The 27,597-nt window shown below is 47.9% G+C and overlaps 1 protein-coding gene across 3 annotated transcripts; it reads right to left on the bottom strand.

Moving 5' to 3' along the window:
* Window positions 1–924: 924 nt before the first annotated feature.
* LOC147901567 (uncharacterized) lies at window positions 925–27,597 on the bottom strand. 3 transcript variants are annotated; one of them, XM_087375338.1, is made up of 5 exons: window positions 27,159–27,597; window positions 3,515–4,671; window positions 2,955–3,115; window positions 2,219–2,304; window positions 925–1,398 (listed from the first exon to the last, which is right to left on the bottom strand). In XM_087375338.1, the coding sequence occupies exons 1-4, from the start codon at window positions 27,480–27,482 to the stop codon at window positions 2,300–2,302; spliced, it is 1,647 nt and encodes a 548-aa protein (XP_087231464.1). In that variant the 5' UTR covers window positions 27,483–27,597; the 3' UTR covers window positions 925–1,398; window positions 2,219–2,299. The 3 variants fall into 3 exon arrangements, with proteins under 3 accessions (XP_087231464.1, XP_087231465.1, XP_087231463.1); XM_087375339.1 differs by lacking the exons at window positions 925–1,398; window positions 2,219–2,304 and having other exon boundaries at window positions 2,687–3,115; window positions 3,515–3,758; window positions 3,963–4,671; XM_087375337.1 differs by lacking the exons at window positions 925–1,398; window positions 2,219–2,304 and having other exon boundaries at window positions 2,687–3,115.

Below are 27,597 nucleotides of genomic sequence, written 5' to 3'. Positions count from 1 at the left end.
ATATTAGAGAAGATCCAGCATAAAGGTTGGGCGGAATAACGCGCGATATTGCCCGAGGGAGTTGCTACAAGCTGAACCTGTGTTTTGATGTTTTCTCCTTCGTTACTGAACCAAATGTGCTACAAAGTGACTCAAAATGTTCCTCTTGAGGTCGCCCATCTACTCCTAAGAGGGCTCGAGCATTGGTGTAGCAGGCAGGAAGTATTTTACAACAGAAGAATGACGAAAAAATGCACTGTTTGAAGAATGGCAGCCAGCAGAGACGTTTTTTTTTCAATTGCTTGCAGGTGGAAGTTCGCCCATACGAGGGGTATCTCTAGCTGACGGAGAACTGAGGGAGAACAAGCTTTAGCAAGATTTGGGAAGAAAGGGAAGAAATGGTGAGGATGAAGAAGAAGATGAAGAAGAAGAAGAAGATGATGTGGCACAAGTGGGCTCAAGGAGGATCAAAGTGCTCTGATACCATGTTGGTAAAACTGAAAGGAAAGCATGAGTGAACACAAACTGAGAATTCTTGCTTATGGAATGAAGAAAGGTAAGGTCCTTAAGTAGGCACCTCTTACATGATCATTAACATCACTGATGACCTATGAGCTCCACAATCATCTCCTCAATCTACTCCTAGATTCTCTCAATCATCCTATGTGGCTTCTACCACCACCTAACAGTGCTTATGGGCACCTAACTGTGCCTCTAGCACACACACATAGAAACCAAGGTGTGTCTGAGGCATACACCTTGAGATATCCCATCAACAACACCTTGCGAGATCATGCATTATAGAGGATTAACACATAATGAAGTACAACTACCAATTGGGTTGTGGACCCTACTCATAACCTGATGTAAATTTCAACCAACTCCGTGTGAAATGTACAACACTAAGCTTATGGTCTACAGAAAGATACTATATGATAACCCCTAAGTAGAATTTGGCAGAAAGAAATACAACATTCAGTTAGCAAAAAAAAAAATCCCACCATTCTGGCTTAAATATTTTCAATACAATTTTCACAGCACTTATTTCAAAATCATAAATGAGTCACCAGACTTACCCTCTTGCCTTGCATAGGCCAGGTTTATGTTGCAAGGTGACCTCAAGATGGCCATCCCTAGGCCAGCTTTAGATTGCTCCCACAAGTGTCGAAAATGGCAAGGTAATCAAAAGGTGAATTAGTGCCCTCAAACTCGTTGACTAAACATTCTTCAATCCGAGGTTGATATCTCATCCAGTGGATAGGAACTGAATTGCAAAATAATTTGAGAACTAAAACTGTATAGCACACAAATGCTGTATGAATCACATGCTTTGAAACATCATAAGGCAAGATGTAGTAGTTTAAAATTCAATTTATTTTGAGCATGAGAAACCAATGGGACCGACCGTTGAGCCCTGACTATAAAGAAAGTACTTGGAGACAAATAAAACAATACTGAAGAAGAAATATATATCACAAACGACACTCAATACAGGAGAAGATATGAGAGAGAAGCTCTGGAGGAAGCAAACATCAATCCTCCAGGGAAGACAACTGTAGTGGACTTCTGCACTAGCTCCACAAGTTGGAACTGATCCAAATCTGAGACAGCAAACTGATGCAAGAGTTGCTGCAGATTTGGAACATAATCTGGTGCAAAAGTTGGGGGGCATATCTGGAGCGAAAGTTGGGGCAGATCTGGAGCAGAAGTTGGAGGCAGATCTGGAGCAGAACGGAGGGCAGATCTGGAGCAGAAAGGAGGGCAGATCTGGAGCAGAAAGGAGGGCAAATTTGGAGCAGAAAGGAGGGCAGCAGCGGAGGCAGCCAGGGGACAAAAGAGGCTCAGGGTGTGCAGGTACCTCTGGAGCTTGAAGTGATGAAGAGTATCTAGGCCCTCCCCCCTTTAAATAGGGAGGGGCCAATCGGTCAGTTGGCCCAGATCTGACCGACCTGGTCAGATATTGACCGACCAGGTCAATCTGGTCGACTAGAAAGAGGCCTTTTTTGGCCTCTGATCCGGGGCTCTTTGGCAGGGCTTTGGTTGTGGAATGTGCCTCCGATCCGGGGCTCTTTGAAAGGGCTTTGGTTGTGGAATTTTGTCCGAGGTTTGATTGTTGATTTATGTCCTAACGGAGAGGCACCTATGGTGTTTTTACCTGTAAGTGATCGGACCTTTACGCCAGTTTGACCTTTGATTATCCTATCCTCTAGAATTGGAGATTGCCTCGCTTAACACTGACCATTCTCCTTTCACCTGATTACCTAACATCTGACCATTGTCTTCAATTCGCCATTATTAGATTGGCATGATACTGCTGCTTCTAGCCTACATGACAAAGTAAATCGCATAGCGCTGTCAATTTCCTGTACCTTTAGGAGAACTGTGATCTAGATTTGTACTCAAGCTTTGTAAAAGGCATTCAAGCATTGTAAAAGGCACAAACTCTTGTTCCTCAGGATAGGAACTCAGGAATTGCCAGAGAGTGGATGTTGTCAAGCGGAGATTGTTCTCAGATACATAGATAGCTTTAGTATAAGGCGTGTAAAATGTCATACGCTTCAAACTACTTTTATTTCCACCATGATAACCTCAAACCTTGATTTTCTCTACATAATGCTGTTTAAACAAGGTAAAACCACGAGCAAGCCTCACTTGGAGAATGTATCAATGGGACCGAAATACTAAATAAAGAAAAAAACTTAGTGTGTGAAAAATCTTGGAGGCCATGTACACAAACAAAAGTTGGAGAAGATTTAATTGATCGTGCTACTACTTGAAAAGCCTCACTTGGAGAATGTATCAATGGGACCAAAATACTAAATAAATAAAAAAACTTAGTGTGATAAAAATCTTGGAGGCCATGTACACAAACAAAAGTTGGAGAAGATTTAATTGATCGTGCTACTACTTAAATCAGATTTAGAATGTCATTTCCTGTTTTCTTAAATCCTCATGGTGATTTATGTATCCATTACCATCAGCTTTTATGACAAGGTTGTCAGCAAGCATAAATGAAAGGTCGTGCATTTGAGCCAGTAAAGATTCAACAATCTTTGCCTTTCCCTGTGTTGCTGCTTGCTGCTCCTTGCTTGACACATTATCCATTATTTTAAAGATGGACTCTGCTTCATAAGAACTGTACAAAGATCGGATAATTAGTACTAGGAAATGATAGCATCAACATGGAATCCAATAGACTGAAAACATCATCTGCTACAAACGTCATGTAAGCTAATGTACAATCCTATTATATCTTGCTACCGGCCGTGAAACATAGAATAGCTGAAATTGATAATTCAAGGCGCTGCTTGATTTCTGCCCTTAATTTGACATATAAAAAGAAGTCACTCTAATGTACTTCACCTGATACAAACATCCACGCACACATTCCTCCAAACTGATATCATTCCAGGCCACGACAGAAAGGACATAGACTATCATTCAATATCCAATCAGCATCACATGACCGCCAGGTGAGCAAAATCATCTGGAACCTAGTGACCAGGGATCTGATTTCTTCATAAGGCTTACATACCTGTCACTGTTAAGAGTAGGTGTCTTATTCCCTCTTGAAACGAGATCATGCTGACTTGACAGGGGTGGTTGCAGCAGATCTATTGCCTTTCTTTCTAGGACTGTGTTGGAAGGAGTATCTACGAATTTATTGGCTATGATACCATTTCCATCTTTAGATAGCACAGGAATATCATGTTGCCAAACTGAACCCGAAAATAGGACATCCAAGTCTCTGTTTCTTAGGGTATCTGTTTCCATATGCCCTTCAAATGAAAGAAGTGACGTAGGGTCAGGATTCTCACTATAATCTTGCAAATTAAAGAGCTCTTTGTCTTCCAATCTTGGTGATAACACAATATTGTTTGCGATAATCATGCCTGCTGCATCAAAAGAATCAATGTCCGTAGCATTTGTTCGTCTTTCTACCACAGGATTTGAAAAAAACTCATTATACTTTTCCAACTTACTGGGATGCATCAGTTGATCATTCAATTGAAATCCCAAACTCAAGTCCTTCGATTGAGAACCACAAGTCAAGGCCTCAGAGACTTCGATTGCAGGTGTGGCACTTTGAAAATCCCAAGAAGAGAAGGGGTCATCTTCATCTAAATTATCTAATCTTTCCTCACCATGTCCTTTAATGCTCCAGAAACTGTCCCTAAACACCTGTGAGTTACTGGATAACAAATCCTCACCATCTGGAATAATAGATTCAGTCAGAGGATCCCAAAAAAAAGAATCCTTGCGCACATGTATACCTGATGATCTCAGAGCTTCTACATTTTCAGGAAGATTATCTGTGGCTGTAACAGGATTATTTGAAATAGAATCCTTGGCCTTAGTCTGACTTGAAAAAAACTCCTCTAGACAAATTCCCTCCAGGTGTTCACTATAATTAATGATACTGTCCCGTTTGTCACTATGCTTGTTTGCAAGTTTAATTGTTTCCACTGATGTTGCCAAAGCAGAGACTGCAGAATTCACCAAGCCACCAGCCTTGTCACCCGACTCCAATGCCTCGTTTCTGATTTGCATTTCTGGGCGGGAATCACAGCTTGGTTGTATTTTGAGGCCAACTGAGTCTGACTGCAAGGCAGAACTAGTTGCAATCTTGCCACTGGCACCCAACCCACCAGCTTGGAATAAATCATCTCCAGTCCCTCTGGAATTAGTCTCCTGTCAACTTTCAAAATAAGCTGCATCTTAGAACAACTCTAACTTCCTATAATTAAAAGCTTACCATGATGATAAGGTCAACAACCCCTCCCTCCCTCTCTCTTTTTACACTCCCACCCATGCAACCTATTCCACAATTATATATCTAGATGAATCCAGGAACAACCCTAAACTCATCCCCTAAAAATACAACACAAAGTGCAATTTCAATCTCACGATAGTCACTCAAAAGATTATAAACTCCATCACGCATTGCAGGGACTAGCTACGATGACATCCCCATTGACGTCATCAGCGCTCAACAGTGGGTGTAGACCCTACTATAAACATATGCTCTCACACATACAAATCCACACACTTCCACAATTCAAACAACAAAGAAATGGGAGGACATATACCTAGATGAGTCCAGGAACATTCCCAAACTCATCCTCTAAAAAGCACAACATAGTGCAGTTTCAATCTCATCATAGTCACTCATAAGGTTGAAAACCATAAACTCCATCATGCATAGCAGGGACTAGCTACTATGACATCCCCACTGACGTCATCAGCACCCAACAGTGGGTGTAGACCATAGTATAAACAAATGCTCTCACACATACAAATCCACACACCCACACATACTTGAGCATCCATTTACACAAAGTCTTCGTACTGAGTTTCTCTCGGCACTCCGGAGGTGAAGGGCAAACTCAGACACAAACATCATCAAAACATCAAATAGTAGGAGTGAAATTTTTTTGTTAAATAGAACCCGTGCAGACCTGGGCACTGATAAGGCCAACATCCTTTGGTACGGGATACACTGCAGGATAGTTCTACTTCTGAATAGGAGATCCAAACTTGGAAATAACTTGCATATGCATGAATACCAGGTCCAAGAACAACAAGAGATCCTAATTCCAAAGCACAAAGGAAAGAGATTCTTATACATCCAAAATCAGCACATACAGGAAAGAGATCTTTTACATCCAAAGAAAGAAAGAAAGAAAGTTTATTAAAGTCTTCGGAAGACCGATGGGTCTATGAGACTGTGAAAATCTTGATACAACGAGCTATGGTAGTGGAGCTACTAAACGAGCGTCCATACCAATGCAAAATGCAAAATGCCAAAAATGCAGAATGGCAGTACTAAGTCCTAAGTACAACATAGTGATGTCGGTGGTCGACTATATATCAATCTCAGCATCATCATCCCCAACAACAGCAAGATATCGGGATGGATGAGGCCATGGAGGCATGAAGTCAGCAATAGAGTGTTGTCGGCCACTCAGAGGTGCGGTCCTGGCACGTCTCTTGGTCGTAGCTCTACGTCTAACTAGGGCTACCGTGACCCCCGTCGGTCGGGCTCCAACTCTAAACAAGGAGGGGATGTCTCCAAGTGTGATCTGTGTGTCGACCCTCTGTCTGAGCTGTCGGGTCACGGGTTCCGGGTCACGGTCATGTCGAGGCCTCGTCTCGTTGGGGTCCATGTGATCTAGCTGAAAGAACTCCGTGATAGAGCTCTGAGAGGGAGGAAGAAGTCTGCTCCTGTCTCCGTGCTCGGAGTATCCTCTCGCGGTGTCTAAGTGCCTCATGAATGAAACCTGCCAAACACCGCTGCTCTGGGTAGGAGAGGAAATGGGCCAAAATCCCATAACTATCTCTGAAGAGGCGGTGGAAACGTCCTCGGATCTCATAGTACACAGGACACCTAAAGATGAAATGCTCCTCTGTCTCAACCTCCTGTATGTCACATAGTGTGCATATGCGCCGCTCCTTGGGTAGTCGCTCTGCTCTGCCGCTCTCGATGCGAAGTCTGTGTGAAGAGACCCGGAACTGCCCAAGAGAGATCCTCATCGAGTGGGGTAGGTGAATCTGTGTGTATCCTGGTAGGTCAATGAAACCCTCCGCTATGATATGTAAGAAGTGATCTCTGTAGAAGCTAAGCTTCACTGGGAGTTCACTCAGTTCCAACTAGGTCCGAAAAGTGTGTAGCTGTAGTAGATCCTCACGGATAACCTGGTTGACCTCGTGTGATAAGAGGGAAGAGAACGGAGCATCCATGCTATACTGGAAGGGAGGTAGTCTATCCATGTGGAGCCCTAGTCGCTCAAACCATCTCTCTGTACGTGCATACCAGCACCTCTGATCTCCTCCTGCTGCAAGTGCCATAGAAGAGGATAAAGCTATCCATGGTAGCCTGCTACGCCCTGAGGTATAATCCCCATATTCCCTAACTCGGTACAGATATGTGATGACCTGAAATGCAGCATCTAGCTATAAAGGGAGTAACCCAAACTCAGCCTGAATGATCTGGTGAGGAACGGATGACTTACCACAAATCATCCGTGATAGCATGAGAACCTGTAGCCGCTCCACACGGGCCCACTCTGTATCCGACAAGTCTGGCCCCCAACAAGGACTGCCGTACATCCCCGCTGGGCGAGCCAAGGAGTCAAAAAGCAATCCCTTGGTGCGTGGATCCTGAAAGTGTGAGCAGAAGCACTACCTCTCTACCCTGGCCAATGAGGCATACCCTCTACTCAAGCGTGCCTGCATCGCGGGTCTCATAGTGAAGCTCGGTCCGGAGAAAATAACCCCAAGATAAGTGTATGATGAAACTATCTCAACAGATGACCCCGCAAATGTGAACTGCTCCTAACGCATGATGGCTCGAGATGTATTGAAGATCATGACCTTGGTTTTACCCAGGTTGACCTTCAAATCATTAGACTCACAAAAAGACTGTAGTGCGTCTAGGTGTCTCTGAAGCCCCTCTGCTGAGGAAGACAAGAGAGCCACGTCATCTGCATAGAGCAAAATCTGGATCAGCGTGCCTGCAAGAGAGCAACCTACACCCCCCTGTGTCTGCATCACTGTCTCAAGCTCGTCAATGTAGAGACCAAACAAGGTAGGCGACAAAGGACACCCTTGTTTGACCCCGATGGTACTCATGATCTCGTCTGTCCACCCGGATCCTACCCGAACTCTGCCAGAAACTCTCTCGTAAAGTGCCATGACAGCCCAAATGATCTCCTGGTCATAACCCAAGTCCTATAGGCGCCGTATGAGGCGGGCTCTCGGGACTGTGTCAAATGCCTTGCGAAAATCCACAAAGCAACAATACAAAAAGCATGCTGTAAACATATCCTGGGCTGGGACAGCCCACAAGTTTTTCTATAAAAATGATGATTTCTTCTTGTGTAGCAATGGCTATGCCCTAGAGTAGGGGGGGAGAGGTGGAGAGAGAGGGCAGTGGTCGTCAAATATATCAAGCTTCCTATGAGTTGCATATATAAGATTTTATTTACTTTGAGAATCTGGAAAAGCTGTGCCCAGTCCCAGGTGGTCAAATATATCAAGATTGCTTATTTGCTTGCAATCTTTCAATCTGAATAATTTGAGGATTTCTTTTGCTTACTTAGTTTGGGATATAAATGATTTGTCTTGCCTCGCCATACTTCTATGCCCAAAGAATAATGCATGTATTTAGGGTCTTGTCCTAGCACAAGATCCATTTAAAGGGGTCCTTTAGAGTTAGTTAGCTAACTCTAAGGTTAAGTTTATACTACACACAGTGTGCACATGTGAGAAATGCAGCGGAACTGAGCAACAGTGGAGAGAAAAGAGCAAACTACTCACAAGACAGACCTGGAAACCAAAGAAAACAAGAGACACTTGCACAATGATCTCAAGAGAAAACCCCTCTACTGCTGGGTGAAAAACCTCTACTCCAAGTGGATGAACTGCTGTACACTGAGATGGAAAACCAATGAGGGAGGGGGCCCTATATATAGGGCCACCCCCTGCCCCAACCAACCGACCAAAGGGGGGTGAGATGGCCGACCCTCGGTTGGGTCTACCCGAAAAGGAGGTTGGGTCATATGACCCTGGTTAGGGGCCTGGGTATCCCGCCAACCAAGGCACCACCTAGGCACAATGAATGTGGCCTTATGGCAGCCCTATAGCAGGCCTGGGGCAGGCACAAGAGACCCCGCAGCTCCCTGGACAGGTCCGTAGCAGTTGTGGATAGATGGTGGCCTGGTACAAGCTCCGTATATCCCTGCTCCTGCTCCGTACATCCCCGTATGCATGCTGGTCTAAACAGACATCGTGGTGATCCCCCTCTATCCCTCATGGGCACAAACAAGGACCTCACTTTCCCTCACATGGGTGGGCAGACCCACAACCAATGCCCTCACTCAATGATACAGAAGATGTCACCTCTAACACCTCCTCTCAGCTCCTGGAGTGAGCTGGAATGGTCGCGAAACAGCTGCTGTGCTAAGGGCTTGGTGAAGATGTCCCCCTTGTTGTCATCCATCTTGCAGTACATAGCTGGATCACGTCAACAAGCACCTTCTCCCGGAAATAATGGTACTGAATCTCAATATGCTTGGGTCGAGCGTGGAACACCGGGTTTCGAGCAAGTGCAATGCAACTTTGATTATCATTGTGGATGACTATCAGGGATGTCTGTGGGAACCCGATCTCCCCAAGTAACCGACGGAGCCAAACTGCCTCACAAGTAGCGGAACACGCAGCACGGTACTCAGCCTCGGTCGAAGACAAGGCTACATTGGGTCGCCTTTTACTGCTCCAAGTGATATACCCACTGGTCAAACGACGAGAGTCTGACTCTCCTCCCCAATCTAAATCACTCCAGCCTAGTAGCTAGATCCTGGACTGCTGCCCTAACTGATAGAATAACCCTGATTGTGGAGAACCTTGAAAATATCGAAGGATCCGCATACCAGCATCCCAATGGGTCTTCTTAGGTATTTGCATGAATGAGCTCAGTAGACCAACGGAGTAACACAAGTCCAATATGGTATTAAGGAGCCAGATCAGTGATCCAATCAACTGGCAGTACTTGCTTGCATCCACATGTTCACTAGGGTAATACTTGGACAATTTGATACTAGGGTGATGAGATGGCACGACACTCTGTCATCTGAAAAGCCTCCAGAAGCTCCCGAGTATACCTTTTTTGGGACACAAAGTGGCCTTCTGGACCCTGTGATACCTCCAACTCCAAAAAGAAGTGCAAGAACCCGAACTAGTCATCTCAAAGGCCTAGGAAAGAGCAGGCTTTGCCTCAAAGATATGGTCAACATGGCTACCTCTGATGAACAGATCGTCAACATACAAAACGATGAGGGAAAGAAGACCATCTTGACGGAAGAAGAACAGATTGGGATCAGCTCAAGACCTCTGGAAACGGTTCCGTACAAAAAACTCATCGATTTTATGGTTCAAGGCGTGAGGAGCTTGCTTAGGTCCATACAATGCTTTCCTTAACTGGTAAACCATCCCTTCTGACTTGGTAAACCCAGGAGATTGTTCCACATAAATCTCCTCCTTTAAATCTCCATTGAGAAAGGAAGATTTAACATTCATTTGGTAAATGGGATTAGAAATGACCCAACAGAGGGTATGCACAGCAAAAGACTGATAGAAGCTCACACAGTGTGTTGTGGGATGTGCAATCACACACTTCTTAAACTTAAGTGCATAGATGTGTAGACAATGCCTAGAGACAAATATAGAAGCAACACTTTATATTTTTGTCCATCCACAAAGTAGGACAGGATACAATACGAAACGGTTCTCCTACTAGATGTCAAGCACTTCTAGATCTCTGAGCCCGTGTGCTCCACCTCGAGCGTATGTAGACAGACCCTCTGTCCAGAGTGTTCTTCTCAACCTTGCTGCCCTGAGTGTCAACCTAGGTAGGCAGCCCTCCAAGCTCAACCTGCAGCTCTTCCTTCTCTCCTAGTCCTCCGGGAATAGGCTCCAAGAGTAGGTCTCCTGCTGCTCCTGACTGCTTGTCTTTTGCTGCTCCAGAAGATGTGAAATGAGGCCAAGGGGCCTCTCCTTTTATAGGCCTCCAAGGGGGCTGGCCAAAACCAACCAGCCTGCCCATTCTGGCCAACCAGTCTGTGGCTGGTCCAGCCCTATTAGGGCTCACAAACCGGAGCCTTTTTGGCCCACTCTTCCACGGCCTTGGCCCTCCAATCAAGGCAAGGGCACAGCCCTATATAAAGGCAGGTCCCTGCCTCATAGCAGCCTCCTTTGCTGCTCCACCAGGCCTCATCCAGCCCCATACAGCCTTGTACCCTGCTCCGTACACTTGCTGATGTCAGCACCACCTGTCCCAGGTCTGCACAGCCTTGTACCCTGCTCCGTACACTTGCTGATGTCAACGCATGGTGTACCTATATATAGAGGGAGGGCCAGCGCTATTGTGACAGTTCGATTGAGCGCTCCTCAACTGATGGATGGGGCTTGGACTCTAGCCAATGACATGGCAGATCATAGGTAGTGTATGGAAAGTCTTCCAGACGGGCTCAGGTGGTATGGGACGCCTGGGTTAGATACGGGCCTATGAATGAGTCAAGTTGTAGCCCACGTGCTCGGGAGTGGTCAGGAGGATCGAGGCGCCTGTGCATGATTCTGGTTGGATTGAGGACAAGTCTCCAGGTCAATGATAGGGTTAGATCCTACAAGGTCGTGTCATTTGGTATCAAAGCCATCTTATCACGATCATAGTGCCCAGAAACGCCGTTTCTGGGCCACCGAAACGGAACGGCGTTTTCGTGCCGTTTCTAGAAACGGGGACGACGTTTCCGAGGGGGCAGTTTTTGCCCCAAATTTTTCTACTGACTTGCGCGGCACCGTTTCTTGCTGCTCCACTCTCGCGTGCTTTTCCTCGACCCTGTCAGCCCTCTCACACCTCACCCTCTCCTCTCAGCCCTCTCACCCTCTCAGCCCTCACCTCTTCTCTCAGTCCTCTCACCCTCTCCTCTCAGCCCTCTCACCCTCTCAGCCCTCACCTCTTCTCTCAGTCCTCTCACCCTCTCAGCCCTCACCTCTCCTCTCACCCCTCTCACCCTACTCTCAGCCTCTCCTCTCAGCCCTCTCCTCTCCTCCTTCCTCTCCTCATCCCTTTCCCTCTCCTCTCTCCTCTCCAACCTCACCTTCTTGCTCTGCTCTCCTCTCCTCCTTGCCCTCTCCTCTCCTTCTTGCTCTCCTCAGCCCTTGCCCCTTTCTCCTTGCTCTAATGAGTCCTCAGCATGGCTCGGACTCCAGATGCATTTTGGAAACATGAGAGAAAATGGGGAGCTATGAGGGGTCTGGTGGTTCTAAGAAGTGGAGATGCAAATTCTATGGAATGGAAAAAACCGAGAGTGCCACCCGTGTGAAGGATCATCTTGGCCATGTGCCAAGCAAAGATGTAGGGCCATGCCCCTATGTTCCTCAAGATGTTAAGGAGAGCCTTGAACAATGGAGGCGAAAGCGTTTGGGCATTCCCAAAGATTCCATTTCTGTGGAGCCATCGAATGAGGAGGAAGGTAGTTCAAGTCAAGCACTGGGGGCAGCAAAGAGGAGCAGAGATACAGAGTCAGAGAGTGGCCATACCTCTATGTCGGCTATGTATGCAAAGAGAACTCCTTTGCCACAAGACGTATCACGAGCCACTCCTCCACTAGCTAGAAATTATGTACAAAGGGCTAGCATCCAAGCTAGGTTTCAAAAGTAGGCAATGGCAAAGGCAACTAGGGAGCTCACCCGATTGTTCATACGGTGTGCCATTCCCTTTCATGTGGCCAAGACGAACCAATGGAGGAAGACCATGAGAGCCATCAGCCGCATTGGATGTGAGTGGGAAGACCCTTCATCTAAAGCTCTGCGAGTACGTGAGCTCAAGCGGGAAAGAGCATGCATAGAAGTGCAGCTAGAGCCCTTGAAGGAAACATGGAAGAAGTATGGCTGCACTATATTGTGTGACGGATGGTTAGATGTACGCAGGCGAAATGTGTACAACATTTTAGTGTCTTGCTGCAAAAGCACTCCGTTTTTGAAAGCCATTGATGCCTCCCTCCCAGGTCTCACAGTTACCGGTTTATAAAGCACTCCGTTTTTGAAAGCCATTGATGCCTCCCTCCCAGGTCTCACAGTTACCGGTTTAATTATTTGGGGTCATATATGGGAGGCAATCATGCAAAGAGGGCTTGAGAATGTTGTGCAGGTAGTGACACACAATGGGAGCAATTGCAAGTCTATGGGCTCTATGCTAGAGGACAAGTTTCCAGGTATTGTGTGGACCCTTGTGCATCACATTGCCTCGACGTATTGGGGCTCTGTAGGAGATTTAGACCTGATTTTCTAGAGCTTTCTGGGTGTTGTGGTTGGTTTTGGTATCTTTTCAGGCGTGGGTGTTCAAGGTGATGCACAAGGGGTCCACACAATACCTGGAAACTTGTGATGCACAAGGGGTCCACACAATACCTGGAAAGCCTGAAAAAAAGCAAGTTGCAGTTCACCAGGAGTAGGTTGGTTAGGTCCAGAACTCCTGGAACAGCCCTAGAGCCAATCACAGGCACCTGAAACAGCCTAGAAGAGACCAAAAGCAAATCGCAAACTGGAATAGTCACCCTGGCAAAAATCACCACCTGCAACAGACTCCCGGATCAATTGCGATTTGCTCTGGCAAGCCCTGGATCACCTCGAACTGGCCCCTGGGTAAAAACGAATTTCCTTGGCAGGCTCTAGAACACCTGGAACTGGCCCCTGGGTAAAAACGAATTTCCCTGGTAGGCCCTGGATCACCTGAAACTGGCCCCTGGGTAAAAACGAATTTTCCTGGCAGGCTTTGGAACACCTGAAACTGATGATCTGACTCCCTTTTAAAGCCTAGGCTCCAAAAAGCAGTGTTTTTTAATTGCACCACTCTTTTGGCCCCTAAAAGCAGATTTTTAATTACACCACTCTTTTGGCCCCCATGTTGCACACTTTGGCCCTAGGAATTAAATGCCTAGTAACTGGGCGCACAATCACTATTTACAAGGGTCCACTAGGAATTTTAATTCCCCAGGTCCTGTCTCATGGCCGGACCCTCGCGTCCCAGAGGCTCAAAGCAATCACGCGCAAATTACGGGAGTCGTAAATCAAAAGTCCCAAAATTTCACGTCTCGTGACATACCCCCCTCTTGAAAGAAGGCAAACGTCCTCGATTGCCTGCAAAAGAAAACCAAGTGAAAACACTAAATGTTTGTTAGGCAAAAGACAAGCAAACATTCCACGTACATACATACATGCATACATGCACTCACAAACAAAATGCTCCCCACGATGTCCAATCCACCTCACGTATGGCCATCCCTAAGGATCCACTGCCAGTGGTACATCATGAGCATATGTAAATTCATGCACATAGATACTCAGACTGTACTTCCCAGGGATAGTTCATGCATGCTTTACCCACCTATGGCCATCTCTTCACACCCACACTAGTGGTACATCATGAATATCCGAAGTACCTGAGATATCAAATCCAAATCTGAGTGGACAGCCAACCATGCCGCCAACAGACCACCAACAATGCATATACGATTTGTAGAGCTGCAGATAACAAATCCGTATAGCATTGCAAACCAAGCGACTAGTATACCCACTGTGACTAGTACACCAAAAACATCGCGGCCAACAATGCACGACATAGACCGCTTCCAAGAATTGCGCATCTGGAACCAAGGTCTACAGGAATCCATTCTCTTTTTGTCGAAACCACATGACAAAAAAGAGCATTCCCATCTTGTCGAATCCTCATGACAAGAATAACATGCATATTTTACCAAAACCTCATGGCAAAAATAGCATTCTTATTTTTGTCGAAACCTCATGATAAAAATAGCAATCTCATTTTGTCAAAACCTCATGACAAAAGTGTTAGAAACTCACTGTGCCCACCTGTGAGCCCCCGATTTGAGGGGACAAGGGGCAGTGAGAGGTAGGAGGGCTGGGGAGAGAGGGAGACTCAGGCCAGCATCATAGGCAACCAGCACACGGGCTGGTTGCAGTCTGCAATAGCAGGAATAAAGGGGCTCTAGGCCTCACACAGAGGCACCACGAGCAACATTGACTGGCCGCCCAGGAACCCTTAAATAAGGGCCTATGGCTGGCCAAGTCGGCCCAACCAGGGCCACCGACCAGTGCCAACCATCAATATTCTCCAGCACTTTGCTGTGTTTTGTACTGCTTCCTTGGAGCCTATTTTTCTGCCCACCATCTGGTGGATGAATATACTCTCTTTCTCTCTCCGTCCATATTTAATTCTGAGAGAGTGTTTGTGGCATCTGTGATCATCTATCTGAGTTGAGTGTGTGTAAGAGTTGGAGAGATCTTCGGTGGAGGTTTGAGTGATTAATTCCCTCTTGTTTTCTAACATGGTATCAGAGCCGCGTGTACAGAAGCTTGTGAGACACTGTGGTTGAGGTGGATTCTAGAGGACATGGACGTGTGTCAGGAGGACGCAACAGTGCTGATGTTCGACAATCAGAGTTGCAAAGCCATTGCCAAGAATCCAATGTACCATGCGCGGACCAAGCACATCGAAGTTCATTACCACTTTGTTCGAGAGCTCATCATCGATGACGTGATCGAGCTTATGTACTGCCCAACCGCCGACAACTTGTCTGACCTCTTCACGAAGGCACTTCCTCGAGAATAGATGGAGCACCTCATCAAACGAATGGGGATTGGCCCACAGTTGTGACATTGAGGGGGGGTGTTAGAAACTCACTGTGCCCACCTGTGAGCCCCCGATTTGAGGGGACAAGGGGCAGTGAGAGGTAGGAGGGCTGGGGAGAGAGAGAGACTCATGCCGGCATCATAGGCAACCAGCACACGGGCTGGTTGCAGTCTGCAACAGCAGGAATAAAGGGGCTCTAGGCCTCACACAGAGGCACCAGGAGCAGCATTGACTGGCTGCCCAGGGCGCCCTTAAATAAGGGCCTGTGGCTGTCCAAGTCGGCCCAACCAGGGCCACCGACCAGGGCCAACCCTGGTCGGTTTTCTAGGGCCCATGTGGTCGGCCACCAGACAGGGTACCGACCCTGCTGGTCGGTCAACTCAAGGGGCCTGGGCAGTGCCTATAAAAGGCCTACTCCTCCATTCATTCCAGCATCCAGTGCAAGACTGAAAGCCCCTCTCCAAGGCTGTGTTCAGCACTCAGATCTGGAGCAGTTGGTGAGAGAGAGAATCCATCAATATTCTCCAGCACTTTTCTGTGTTTTGTACTGCTTTGGAGCTATTTTTCTGCCCACCATCTGGTGGATGAATATACTCTCTTTCTCTCTCCGTCCATATTTATTTCTGAGACAGCGTTTGTTGCATCTGTGATCATCTATCTGAGTTAAGTGTGTGTAAGAGTTGGAGAAAAAGAGGGGTTTTGAGTTAGATGTGTTCGTGGGAAACACCATGGTGAATATGTATGCAAAATGGTGATCCTGCTCCAACCCTGCGTGTGTGCGTCGATACCTTTTTTCCTTTCTGAAGCTTTATTCTGTGCATCCGTACATTTCTGCCACCCTCTGTACGTTTCAGTCCGTTTGCCCTCCGTCAGCATCTCCGTTTCACGCTAGCAACCCTGCATAATCTGCACCCGTACATCTGTACGTCCGCCGTACGGCGTCCGTACGTCTGTACGTTTCCATACAAACCCAGCCTTCCCGTACAGCCAGACTAGTTTTGGGGTTTCCCTCCGGTGTCTTCCCTAGCTGTGTCTTCCGCCAAATCCTACCTATCCCTTTGCTCTCTCCTTACCAGTTATACACTTCCTCTTCCCACAAGTTGTGGGCTTCCTCTGATATTCCTTTGGGACTGGTTTTTTTGGCTTTCACCACCCTTTTACAGGTTCTTCATTCTCTAGCTCCTTTTCTTACCAAGTCATGGCAGAGTATTCATATGAAAAAACATTTCAAAAGGAGCGCTCGGCTCCCTGCAAGAAGCAAAAGCAGGTTGAGGGTCAGCATGACCCGATGCATGACACGCTTGAGGCTCAATTAGTATATGATGTAATGCATGAAGGATTTGCAGATACGAGAAAAGAGTGGAAAGACTCGGTTCCTTCAGTTGGCCTCATGGTTGAGGTCGATGAAATTGTGGATCCAGTCAGAGAGTATGCCAAGAATGCAGTCATATTATTCTTTCCAGGCCGGATGCCACCTGCTGCAGAGATAGGCAACTGGCTAACACGCACATTGGCTGGCTCTTTTGTTCGTAAAGTACACTATGCAGCCAGGGGCTTTTTCGAGGTTATCATGGTGGATGAGCTACACAAACAAATGCTTTTGGAACATTCACCTCTCTTTTTTGGGCAGCAAATGGTGCATGTCTTGCCATGGTCTCCCACAAGGGACTTTCAGGCTTTAATCCGACACAGATGCCCAGTCTGGGTTGAAGTTGTTGATTTCCCCCAATGCATGGCCTCACTTTTGCCTAAAATTGCAGCCTCTTTAGGTAAAGTGGTCTGCCCACCACGGCTAAATGGCAACTCAAACAGATTTTGCATTCTCTGGGATACTGATAATCCCACACCGGACTCTTATTCAGTCACGGTGAATAATGTGAACATGGGAAGTGCATTTTATAAACTCAAATGGGGTTTATTTGCAGGGGCCTGTTTTGAATGCAAAAAGTTTGGACACATGGCTTCACAGTGTCCAATGAACCAACATAAAATGCCTCATGTCACCTTGCCAGTCCACATGCCTACTAAAGATGCTCCTACTCCAGTTGCCAACAAAAATAAAAGCAGTAGAAAGCATTCTAAGAGTCACGATAAAGGCAAAGATCCAGTAGCTACCAATGCAAATCTCACTTCACATTCACCTCCTGCTACTCAATCCTTGCCCAAAGGAAAGCAACCTTCAACTGATGGCTGGCAGAGCCCAAGAAAAGTTATTTCTGCTCGAAGAATTCCACCCCCCCGCACTTGGAATGGTGCATCTTCTAGCGGAAACACCCCAAAGATAAATACAGGAATTGGGATTACATGGGCTGCAGTAACAGCCAGTAGAACACTCTTCCCTGAAGAAGAGGTTGCTGCTTTGCTGTCTTCTTCTCAGGCGACTACTTCTTCTCAGGGTCGAGGACTCGAACCTGAGATAGAAATGCAAGGCTGACCTCATACATTTTGCTGCTGTACATAGTTGTTACATTACTATAAATATCTGTATATATGACTGCTCACATCACATGTTTTACACTCAATGTCCAGGGCATGTGTGACAGTAGAAAATGGAAATCTGTGTGGCTGTACATCAACAGATTTCAGCCTGACATAGTGGCATTACAAGAGCACAACCAACATATTTATGCAGGCAAGACAGGACACTACTGTGGATATGACATTTTCTATGCTGGGGAGCACTCTTTTTCAGGGGTTGTCCTTCTGATCAAACATGAGCTTCAACCAGTCATTGCATTAAATGACAACAAAGGCAGATGGCTTGTTCTCCAATGCATTATTAGAGGAGAGGTGTTTGAATTTGCTTCAGTTTATGCACCTCAGTCATCTCGAGACAGAACTGCAATTTGGGATGCTATTGGAAGCTTGCAACTTGCCATTACATGTTCGTCTGCGAATTACACAATCCATTTTGATAGCATACATACAATTCTCACTATGTTCACTTAGGCAGATCTGGTTTCATTTATGTCAGCTATCATGGAAATTTTCTGGCGTTCAAAACATGGCAAGAAAAGTCTCAGATTACTCTCCATGCATCGTCTCTGTTCTCCAAAGATGCACGGAGGTCTGAACATTCTCAATATTCAAATGCATTTACTTGCTCACAGAGGGAAAATGATGATGCAGTTTATACAAGGAGATCAGCCTTGGGCTTTCACGATCCACTCTCTTTTATTACATCTTCATACATCTGCTTTTGGGAATTGGCAGCCTACTCAGTGGGATTTTTTATTTGGCTCGATCCAAGGCAAGATCAGAGGATGCCCTTTTGTCTCTTCTCTGCTTCTTGATTGGAAACACATTCTATCCCACTTGGAATGGCAAGGCAGGGACTCTCTCTCGGGCAACTCTTTGAGGGTAGAGAATCTCTTTTGGTCTAAAGTATTTCACCCACCTTTGGCCATACAAGAACCCCGACGTTCTTATTTTCTCTCCTTCAAAGGCATTTCATCTGTGGCGGATGTACTTCAGGATGATGGCACAATTGCCATACAAAATTCTTTTTACAAGTACCTATATACCGTGCTATATAAAACCAGCCATAAACAACCCACTATGGAATCAAGAACTCTTGCCCTTCATAACATTCCGTAGCTCATCCGTGTCACTAGCCGGCTCTTTCCTCTTACGGTTGGGACAATTTCTAGACCGATGTCCCTCCTCTTTGCAAATAAAACATTTATCAGATTCATATAAAGCGCGTCGTTCCTCTGGAGACAAACGTTAACACTCATCCTTTCGACAATTGGCCTTCTTCTCCTTCTTCTCCATTTTGGAAAATCGGAACCCAATTTTCTTATCTGTCTCATCTTTCTTAGCTTCCTGCTTCTGTCCACCTTTGAACCCTGAAGTCCTCCCTTGCATCAAAGCATATGCCGTGCTAGCATTCTCGATAAGCTGAGACATTTTGGAGACTTGAGTCTTCGTGCAGTAGTCTCTCAACTCCTTAGGCAGCCTGCAACAATATTTCTCAACCTGCTCAGTGAAAGGAACAATTCGGTAGGAGCTAACATGCAACAAAGCCGCCCAAAACTTGCTGTTATACTCCTCCAAATTACGCTAATTATTGGAATTCAGCTCATGCCAAGCACTCCTGATATCCATTTCAAAAGTTGTGGTAAGCCACGCAGTTGAAAACACCTGCTTGAAAACTACCCACGTGTTTGGCGCGGTGCTCTGCATAAGCATAGTGGTCCACCACTGAAGTGCATTCTCCTTTAGAAAACTTGCAGCCCGGCATACTTTGGATGATTCTGTGAAGTTTCCTCCTGTGTAGGCTGCATCAAACTGCTGTAAAAAGGTCAAGGCCTTAAGTTTGTCCTGCACCCCACTGAATGTCTCAAATTTCACAACTGCACCTGCCTCTTTAAAGTCCTTCAACTTCCCTTGAGGTGCCAAATTGTCACAAACAGGTGCCTGGGCAAAAGACACAATAGCACTCACTCTATCCCCCACACTACCAGCATTAGGAAAAGCCATACTATTCAGACCAGCACCCGAATTTTTCATATTTCCCAAAGCAAGGTTACCTGTTGCTGCATTAGGCATATTGTTTCCATCCCTGGGACTGCTCCAACATTTTCATACATCATGTTCTGTCCCATGGGCTGTAAACTAGGATCAAACCCAACTGTTTGGCTAGCAGGCATACCCAAAAATTGGGCTTGTGGGCTGACCATAGCCTGAAACACTGAACCACCACCAAAATAACCTAGCTGAACCGGCTTTGCCAAAACTCCTTGATGTCCGGAAACCATGGACTGAAAATTATTACTTTAAGTCGGTCCCCGAATCGGTCCCCGAATCGTGTTAGACTGCTGTTGCTGACCATAGGGGATTTGAGAGGGCTGATCCTGAAAAGTAACATGTGATCACTTATTAGCTTCAACATGAGCTCCTGCGAATGCCCCCTCCCCTCCCCTGCTCCCGTCTACCCCCCCCTCGCGCTGCGCGGCCCCCTCTCCCCTCCCCCTCCTCTCTATCCGCCGCCTCCCTCTCCGCCCGCCATCCCCCCCCTCTCCTCCCTTCTCCGCCCCTCCGTCCTCTCCCGCCTCCCCCCCCTCGCATTGCGCTACCACCCCCCCGCCCCTTCCTCCCCCTCCCCCCTGCTGCGCAACGCTGCCCCCCCCCCTTCCCCTCCTTCCTCACCTTTCCTCCCCGCCCCCTCACGCTGCGCTGCCACACCCCCCCCTTTCCCCCCTCCTCTTCCCCGCCCTGCACTGCGCTGCCCCCCCCCCCTCCCTCCTCCTTCCTTCCCCCTCCGCCACTCGCTCCCTCTCCACCACCTCTCCCCCCCCCCCGCTTCCCCGTACCTCTCCATCCCTCCCTCTTTCCTCCCCCGCCTCCGTCCCACTCCCCCCTCCCTCGTCTCTGCCATTTCCATTTCCTTCCCCCGCCTTTTGGAGCGTTCGCAATTTGTCGGTGCGGTATGGCGGCCGTGAGCCCGAAACCGGTGGCCCAGACGGACCCCCCCCTCCATCAGCCTACCGCATAACACTGACAGAGCATCAGGTCTCCTTGGTGAAGCACGCCGCCGCGGACTTCTCCCACACATCCGTTTATGGGAGAGTCATTGGCTACGCCCCTTCGCAAGCAGACATCAGGGACTCGTTGCTGTCCACCCTCTACCTTGAGGACAGCCACATTGAGGAGGTTGCACTCATGGGACGTGGTATCTTCTGGCTCAAGCTCTCCTCAGCACAGGCTGCGAGCGATATGGTCAGACGGTCCCCTACTTCTGTGGGTGGGAAGATCATCCTTATGGTCCCATGGTATAGGGGTTTCAATGCCCGCTTCCGCATTCCTCGCCATCCAGTTAACCTCATTTTCCCAGGCCTCGCAACCGAGCTTCGCCCGATCAACAAGGACCTGGGGGCGCACTTTGGCTGGCTCATGCAAGACACCTTCGTTGATGCGGCGAGAGCCCAAGGGGTGCCACATGTCAAAGTGGCACTCCTAGATCCGCAGAGTATCCCCTCGGAGTTCGAGATTGAGACGGACATAGGTGTGGTGACACAGCGCATTATGGTCACTGGTCGCCCAGATCAGTGTCTAAGATGCCACGGCTTCGGGCACCAGGCGCGCTCCTGCCCTCGCTTCACGAGGACAGAACCGTAGATGGCCCCCATCCAGGCAACTCAGGATCCCCCCCGCCAGGCATCGACACCCCCTCCCGAAGGGGAAGGCTTGACAGAGGTCAAAAGAAAACGGAAAGGAAACAAAACAAGACCAAAAAAGCCTTCCCATCTACAGCAAGAGCCCCCTGTGGTCACCAATCAGCAGTAGCCCGGTAAGGGGAAGAAGAAAGGGAAGGAGAAGATCAGCTAGCCTCCCCCTCATCCTTCACCCCGCCCCCCCTCCCCTCCCCCCTCCTCCTCGGTCCCCCTACCTCCCCCCCCTCCAGGATCCCCCCCAGCACCTTTGGTTTCAGGACCCCTCTCTCCCTCGAGCATGATCCCGAGGAAACCCCCCCTCCGCCTATGTCGCCTGCGGCCCCGAAGCCAGCACACACCTCCCCCGCGCCTATCCCTCCTGGCCCGGCGGAGGGGAGAGGCCCTTCCCCACAGATGGCCAACACCACTCCAGCTTGTTCGACAGCCAGCACCCCTCTCTCTGGTTTAGACTCCTCATCCTCGTCCCCACACCCAAGGGCAGCTCCTGGAGCTCTACCTTTAGAGTTTTACCGAGCAGGACCTTGGGATTATTTGGATGCAACGGGTATTGGCTCCTTCCCTGCATGCCTAGACATCAGCATCTTCTTCCTCCGAAAGGGGGCGGAGGGTAAGGTGTCCGTCCTTGCCCCCCACGATGGTCCTAGCTATTCCTTCACTATCACCAGTGACGGGAATGAGCAATGGACGAATGAAAATGTTTGGGAGACGATTCGAGATCAGTCCTAGGAGCAGGTGCAGGACTAGATCGGTAGCGGAGCAGCGGAGCTTCTTCAGCAGCAGTGGAAGGAGGGTGATGTTCGTCTGAGATGGCGCCACAGCACCAAACGATTCCGCCTTTTGGTCATTATTCGACCGCCTCTGGAGTGGATCTATGCGGAAGGGCTCCGCCTGTGGAGGACCTCAGAGGTAGCATGCTTCTACAGTATTTCCCTGGCGGAGGCGTCGAGTTGGTTAGAGAGAGCTTACCACCATGGGACGAAGGGCCTCTCCCCTCTGTTGAAGGTTTTAGAGGATGGGTCCGATGATCCGGCCTCTCCTTCGAAACCCTCACAGAAGTGCCTTCGTCTGCACACTGGACATCCTCCGACCACCTCGACATCGACCGCAAGCAGACAGTTGTTTGTGGCCCATCTCCCCTCTTCATGAGTATACGCATTATCTCTTGGAACGTCAACGGGTTCCACTCATCAGGAACCCGCGGCCCCAAGAAGATGGTGCTCAAACAGGAGCTCCAGCCAGCCTTGGTGGGAAGGGTAGATGTGCTCCTATTGCAGGAACACAAGCTTTCGGCTTCTCAAACCAGTAAATGTGGGAAGGTCCTCACAGGACGCTCCCACACCTACTAGGAACCTTCGATTGGCGAGCAGGGGAGGAGCGGGGGTGTCTGTACCTCCATCGACGCTTCTCTAGTTCAGCATGTGTGTGGTTTTGGCACCCTGATCCCAAGACGAGCGCTTTGGGTGGGCTTGAATATTGAGGGATCCCGCATCGGCATCCTCAATATCTATGCCCCGACCGACCTCAGACGAAGAGCCGCTTTCTGGAGCTTCTTGACAGACTTATTGCCAGAGATGGATTCTTGGATTGTAGGAGGGGACTTCAATAACCTTGAGACCTTAGAGAATCAACAGGGACAGGGCCCAAAGTTCCTCGGTATAGCTCAGGCGGAGCAGGCAGATTGGGACTCCTTGTTCGCTGTGGGAGGTCGGGACAGCTGGAGGGAGCCTTCCTTTTGCAGATGGACATGGAGTCTGGACTTCTCTTGGGGTTACAGGAGGGAGGGAGGCAAACTTCTGGAGCGGTTGGACCGTTTCTATGTCAGCGATTGGGCGCTAGGCAGAGGTGGAGAGTCAGGAGTGGTTCCAGGGACGACCCTCTCTGACCATGCCCCAGTCATCCTAGTCCTGGACTCAACCTCTCACTCCTTACCTCCACGCTTGTGCCGGATCCCAGACTCCACCTACTCCAGAGCAGCGGTTCGCAGCAGGATAGTGGACCTGTGGGAGCAGGATTGGAACCCCATGGGGGATATGGTAGCACAGGTAGCTCAGGCTCTTGCCGAGTCTAGTCTCATCTGTCAGCAGGAGGCGATTCAGGTCAGGCAGCAGTGGTGGGCGAAGGAGAGGGGTCTCAGATGAGATCTTGCCTCGATACAGCGGATGCAGCAGTCTTCTCCAGGCTCTGAGGAGCTCAGACGGCAAGAGGTTAGAGCCAGAGCCATGCTAGAGGAGATCACCCAGCGACGCTCAGAGTTCTCGTTTCATGCTTCCAAGTCCTTTTGGGCTAGGAAAGGCGACAGGATGTGCAGAGAGTTCTTCAGGACTCATGGCCAGAGGTCAACACGCGAACAGCTTCGATCTCTTAGAGCGCAGGATGGCAGTGTCAGGACAGATCCAGACGAGGTCCGGGACTTGGCGACAGATTTCTACAGATCCCTGTTCCAGCAGGAGCCCCCAGACGTCGGCTGGCCCCAACCAACACAAATCAGCCGAACAGCAAGTCGGCTGGTTGTGCTGGCTGGTTGGGCCATAAAGCCAGCCCTCTACGCTACCTAGGGAGGGGCACAAGGCAACCTATAAAGGTGCCTTTGCCCAGCCCATTTCCTTTGTTGTGAAGCTGTCTTTAAGGCCCTTCTGGGGCTCCTTCCTTGGCTGCTCATGTCCCCATTACTTGGTTTAGCCCTTGGGGAGCCTTTTGAGCTCCTACCCTAAATTGAGACCTAGACCTAGCTAAACCCCTAAGATGGAAACACTAACTAATGTTCTCGAGTGGGTACTAGTGAATAAGGACTTGATTTCTGACTTGAACCAAGGCTTGAACCAAGGCTGATAGACTAACCTACGTAGCTCGTCCCTGACTGTCCCTAGACAAGGGCTCACAATGGGGTCACGACATACAACAAAATCACCTACAATAGGAATCTACTTGCACTTGTCAATGTAGCCATTGTCACCTTGCACCGAAGAGCAAGGGTGCATGTGACAGCTTTAGGCTGATCACCCTGCAAAGATTACAGCATCATCTTACCTTTATGAGTAAAATATGGATGTGAATATTTAATATGTTAAAAGGCACCATGCATTTTTGGGGGTAGAGATGCTCCATAGAGAGTATATACCTAAATGAGTCCAAGAACATGCCCAAACTCATCCTCTAAAAACAAAACATAGCGGAGTTTCAATCTCATGATAGTCACTCATAAGGTTGAAAACATTAAACTCCATCGCGCATAGCAGGGACTAGCTACTATGACATCCTGACTGTCATCAACAACGCCCAACAATGGGTGTAGACCATAGTATAAGCATATGCTCTCACACGTATAAATCTGCACACCCACACATACTTGAGCATCCATTTATATACAGTCTTCGTACTGAGTTTTTGTCGGCACTCCGCAGGTGAAGGGAAGACTCAACCATGATGAAGGCTAGCACTAAAGGAGAAGGCTAATCAAAAGGTAGTCCAAATTCTCTTTATTCAAGCTATAATTGCTCCATAGAAAGTGTCTGATACACTTACGGCCATAATTTGAGTGCCAAAAAGTCTCCATAAGAGTGGACATGAAAGAATAAATGTCTTTCTTGCCAAACATCATCAAAGGCAAGAAGAACTGAATATAGGCTACCAAAGTTGATTGTACAATTCGGAATCGAACATGAAGCGGCCAAGTGGCTAACTTCCGATATTCTAGCTTCACATAAACACTTTTTTTTGTGTGTAAGAGTATGTACGCACTCTTTTTTTGTGAAAGAACCTTTCATTAAGAAGAATGTACATACTCATAAACTAGAAGAAGATGTAAAAAGACCAAGGAAAATGTACATTCAAAGCTGTGCGAAAGAGGAGCAACTTCTACTCCAAACTAAAAACAGTGAAAGCTTATGCCTAGGCCGAAGGAAGATATCCTTGCATGTGCATCATAAAGGATCGGTGCAGGGAGGATCGCACACACGCACACATATATATGTATGCATGTATGAATGTATGTTACACATACACGCCTATGTTAATAGTTAATCCAAGTTACATACAAGCTAACAAGGGTTAGCTAAAGACAGTAACACAAAGGGAAGAAGATCCAGGGGGCAACATGAACCCCCCCCTATGCCCTGGCTAATGGAAACATATTATCTTAGTACATAATTGGATATTCCAATTGCATGCTTCGAGACAATTATTTGTTTTAAGGGAAGATGAGACCTTCCAGACAAACAAAGGGTGAGTTCTTGATTGAAATTAAATTGCATGTTTGGGCTTGATTGTTTGTTCAAATGGAGGGTGACCCCTTGTTGACAAATGGAGTAAAAGTTCTCCATGTAGAGGCATTTAGAGTCTTTTATACGCCGTTAGCAAAGGAAGTTTGTGTCATGGACTTAGAGGAGGTGCTGGTACTTATGCAAAGCAACTAACCTAGACCGAATTCCACATAGGTCCCATTGCATGACAATGGAGAGGCGGAGAGGTAATTGGTTGATTAGGTTGAAGACTAAGTGCCAAAGAGACGATTGTTTGTTTAAATGGAGGATGAGACCTTCAAGACGAACAAAGGGTGAGTTCTTGATTGAATTTAAATTGCATGTTTAGGCCCAATTCATTGTTCAGATGGAGGGTGACACCTTGCGGACAAATGGAGGGCAAGTTCTCCATGCAGAGGCATTTAGATTCTTTTGCACGTCGTTAGCAAAGGAAGTTTGTGTCATGGACTTTAAGGAAGTGGTGGTACTTATGCAAAGCAATTGACCTAGACAAAATTCCACACAAGTCCCATTGCATGATGATGGAGAGGTGGAGAGGTATTTGGTTGATCTGGTTGAAGACCAAGTGTCAAAGGCTAAGGGAAAGCGTCTAAAGGTCAGGTGGAGCTCACTAGGAGCTTGGTCCTAGAGACGTCTGATAGCAGTCCCATAGTTTTTAAACAGAGGGGATCTATGGGGCAGCCACATCCAAAACTTACTAGTCATCTAGAATTTTGAGGATGGATTTGCTCATTGGTGACTTGGTTGGCAATGCCACATGTAAGTGGTACTGATTAGGCCGAGTTCTTGATTGTTTTGCGGAGCTCCTTTATGGAAGCAAATGGAGCATCTCTCAGATCAAGTCCATGTGGGCGCCCAATGGATAATTGAGAGGGGGTTTTGGATTCGAGGGGTCTATGCCCCCAAATGAGGACGACGTGGGGGCAACAAGCTGCCACACGGGCAGATAGGCAAGAGGAGAGGGAAGCCTTATGGGCTACCGATGTACAACACCTTACTATGCAAGGAAGGTAGCATCATGGGCTGCATAGATGGCCCAGGTTATTGGGCTTATGTAAGTCATCTTAATATGAGCTCTCACACACGGGATGAGGAGGGACCCTGCGAAAGATCATTGGGTTCACAGATAGAATCCTATGAAAGCTTCTCAAATGGCAAGGCCTATCGAAAATAGATTCCATGCAGCCTAGCAGCAATGCACAGGAGTAAACTAATTGGCTGCAGTCAGGGCATGCTCTCTGTCAGCTTATGAGGGGGGATCCACATTACTGACATGAATATTATACGGCAAAAGTAAGTGCAACGTCAGAATGAACGTAAATCCCCATGAACACGAGAAACACCGAAAGATATCATACGAGAACAGAGCTCCAGAGACGTGCTTCAATGGCGGTTGAATGTAGAGAAATGCGTTACCTTCTCCAAAAACAAAGAAGCATCGGGAGAAGTTTTCCCCAGGTCATGGCTTTTCAGCCATCGCACATCTTGGCAAACAAAGCATGCACTAACTAGGATACTGAGAGATCAACATACCAATTCCTCGATCTGCAAGGCGTCCAGAAGTCGCCTGTAGGCGAGGGAAGATCGAAAGGAGACTTGCGGAAGAGAGGAGGGCTGGTAAGGGGCGCCACAGGCGAAGCAGGAAAGGGAGCAGGGACCTCGGGGGAGCTGCACACGGCAATGGGGGCAGCGCAAGGCATCGGCAGGGCCAAGGCGGGAGAGGAGATCAGGAAGGGAAGGGGAAGGGGAAGATGGCAATGGGGGGCGAGTGAAGGGGAAGGAGGAGCACGAGGCGAGGGCGGATCGTGTAGCTCGCTCCAAGCGGGATGCGATCTCCGTGGAGCTTGGATCTTCCATAATAGCTCAGCAGCCAACAGCAGCCTTAGCACTGTCCAAGAAGAAGAAGACGACGACGACCACCACCAACCTAAGTTCTAACTACATGATGCGGTAAGACTTTTCGTATTGTGAT

This window comes from Dipteris shenzhenensis, chromosome 5, assembly GCF_047967505.1.
Source record: "Dipteris shenzhenensis isolate YYH24624 ecotype China chromosome 5, Dip_SZ_1.0, whole genome shotgun sequence".
Taxonomy (NCBI): domain Eukaryota; kingdom Viridiplantae; phylum Streptophyta; class Polypodiopsida; order Gleicheniales; family Dipteridaceae; genus Dipteris; species Dipteris shenzhenensis.
Note: the sequence above shows the minus strand (reverse complement) of the source record. Positions and strands in the feature narration are given on the sequence as shown.

Excerpts from the sequence above, each read along its gene's own strand:
- LOC147901567 (XM_087375337.1), bottom strand. The coding sequence starts at position 27,482 with ATGGAAGATCCAAGCTCCACGGAGATCGCATCCCGCTTGGAGCGAGCT. Across the intron at positions 4,672-27,158 it reads CCTTGCAGATCGAGGAATTG|GAGACTAATTCCAGAGGGAC; the intron begins GTATGTTGATCT and ends GAAAGTTGACAG. Across the intron at positions 3,116-3,514 it reads CCTACTCTTAACAGTGACAG|TTCTTATGAAGCAGAGTCCA; the intron begins GTATGTAAGCCT and ends ATCTTTGTACAG.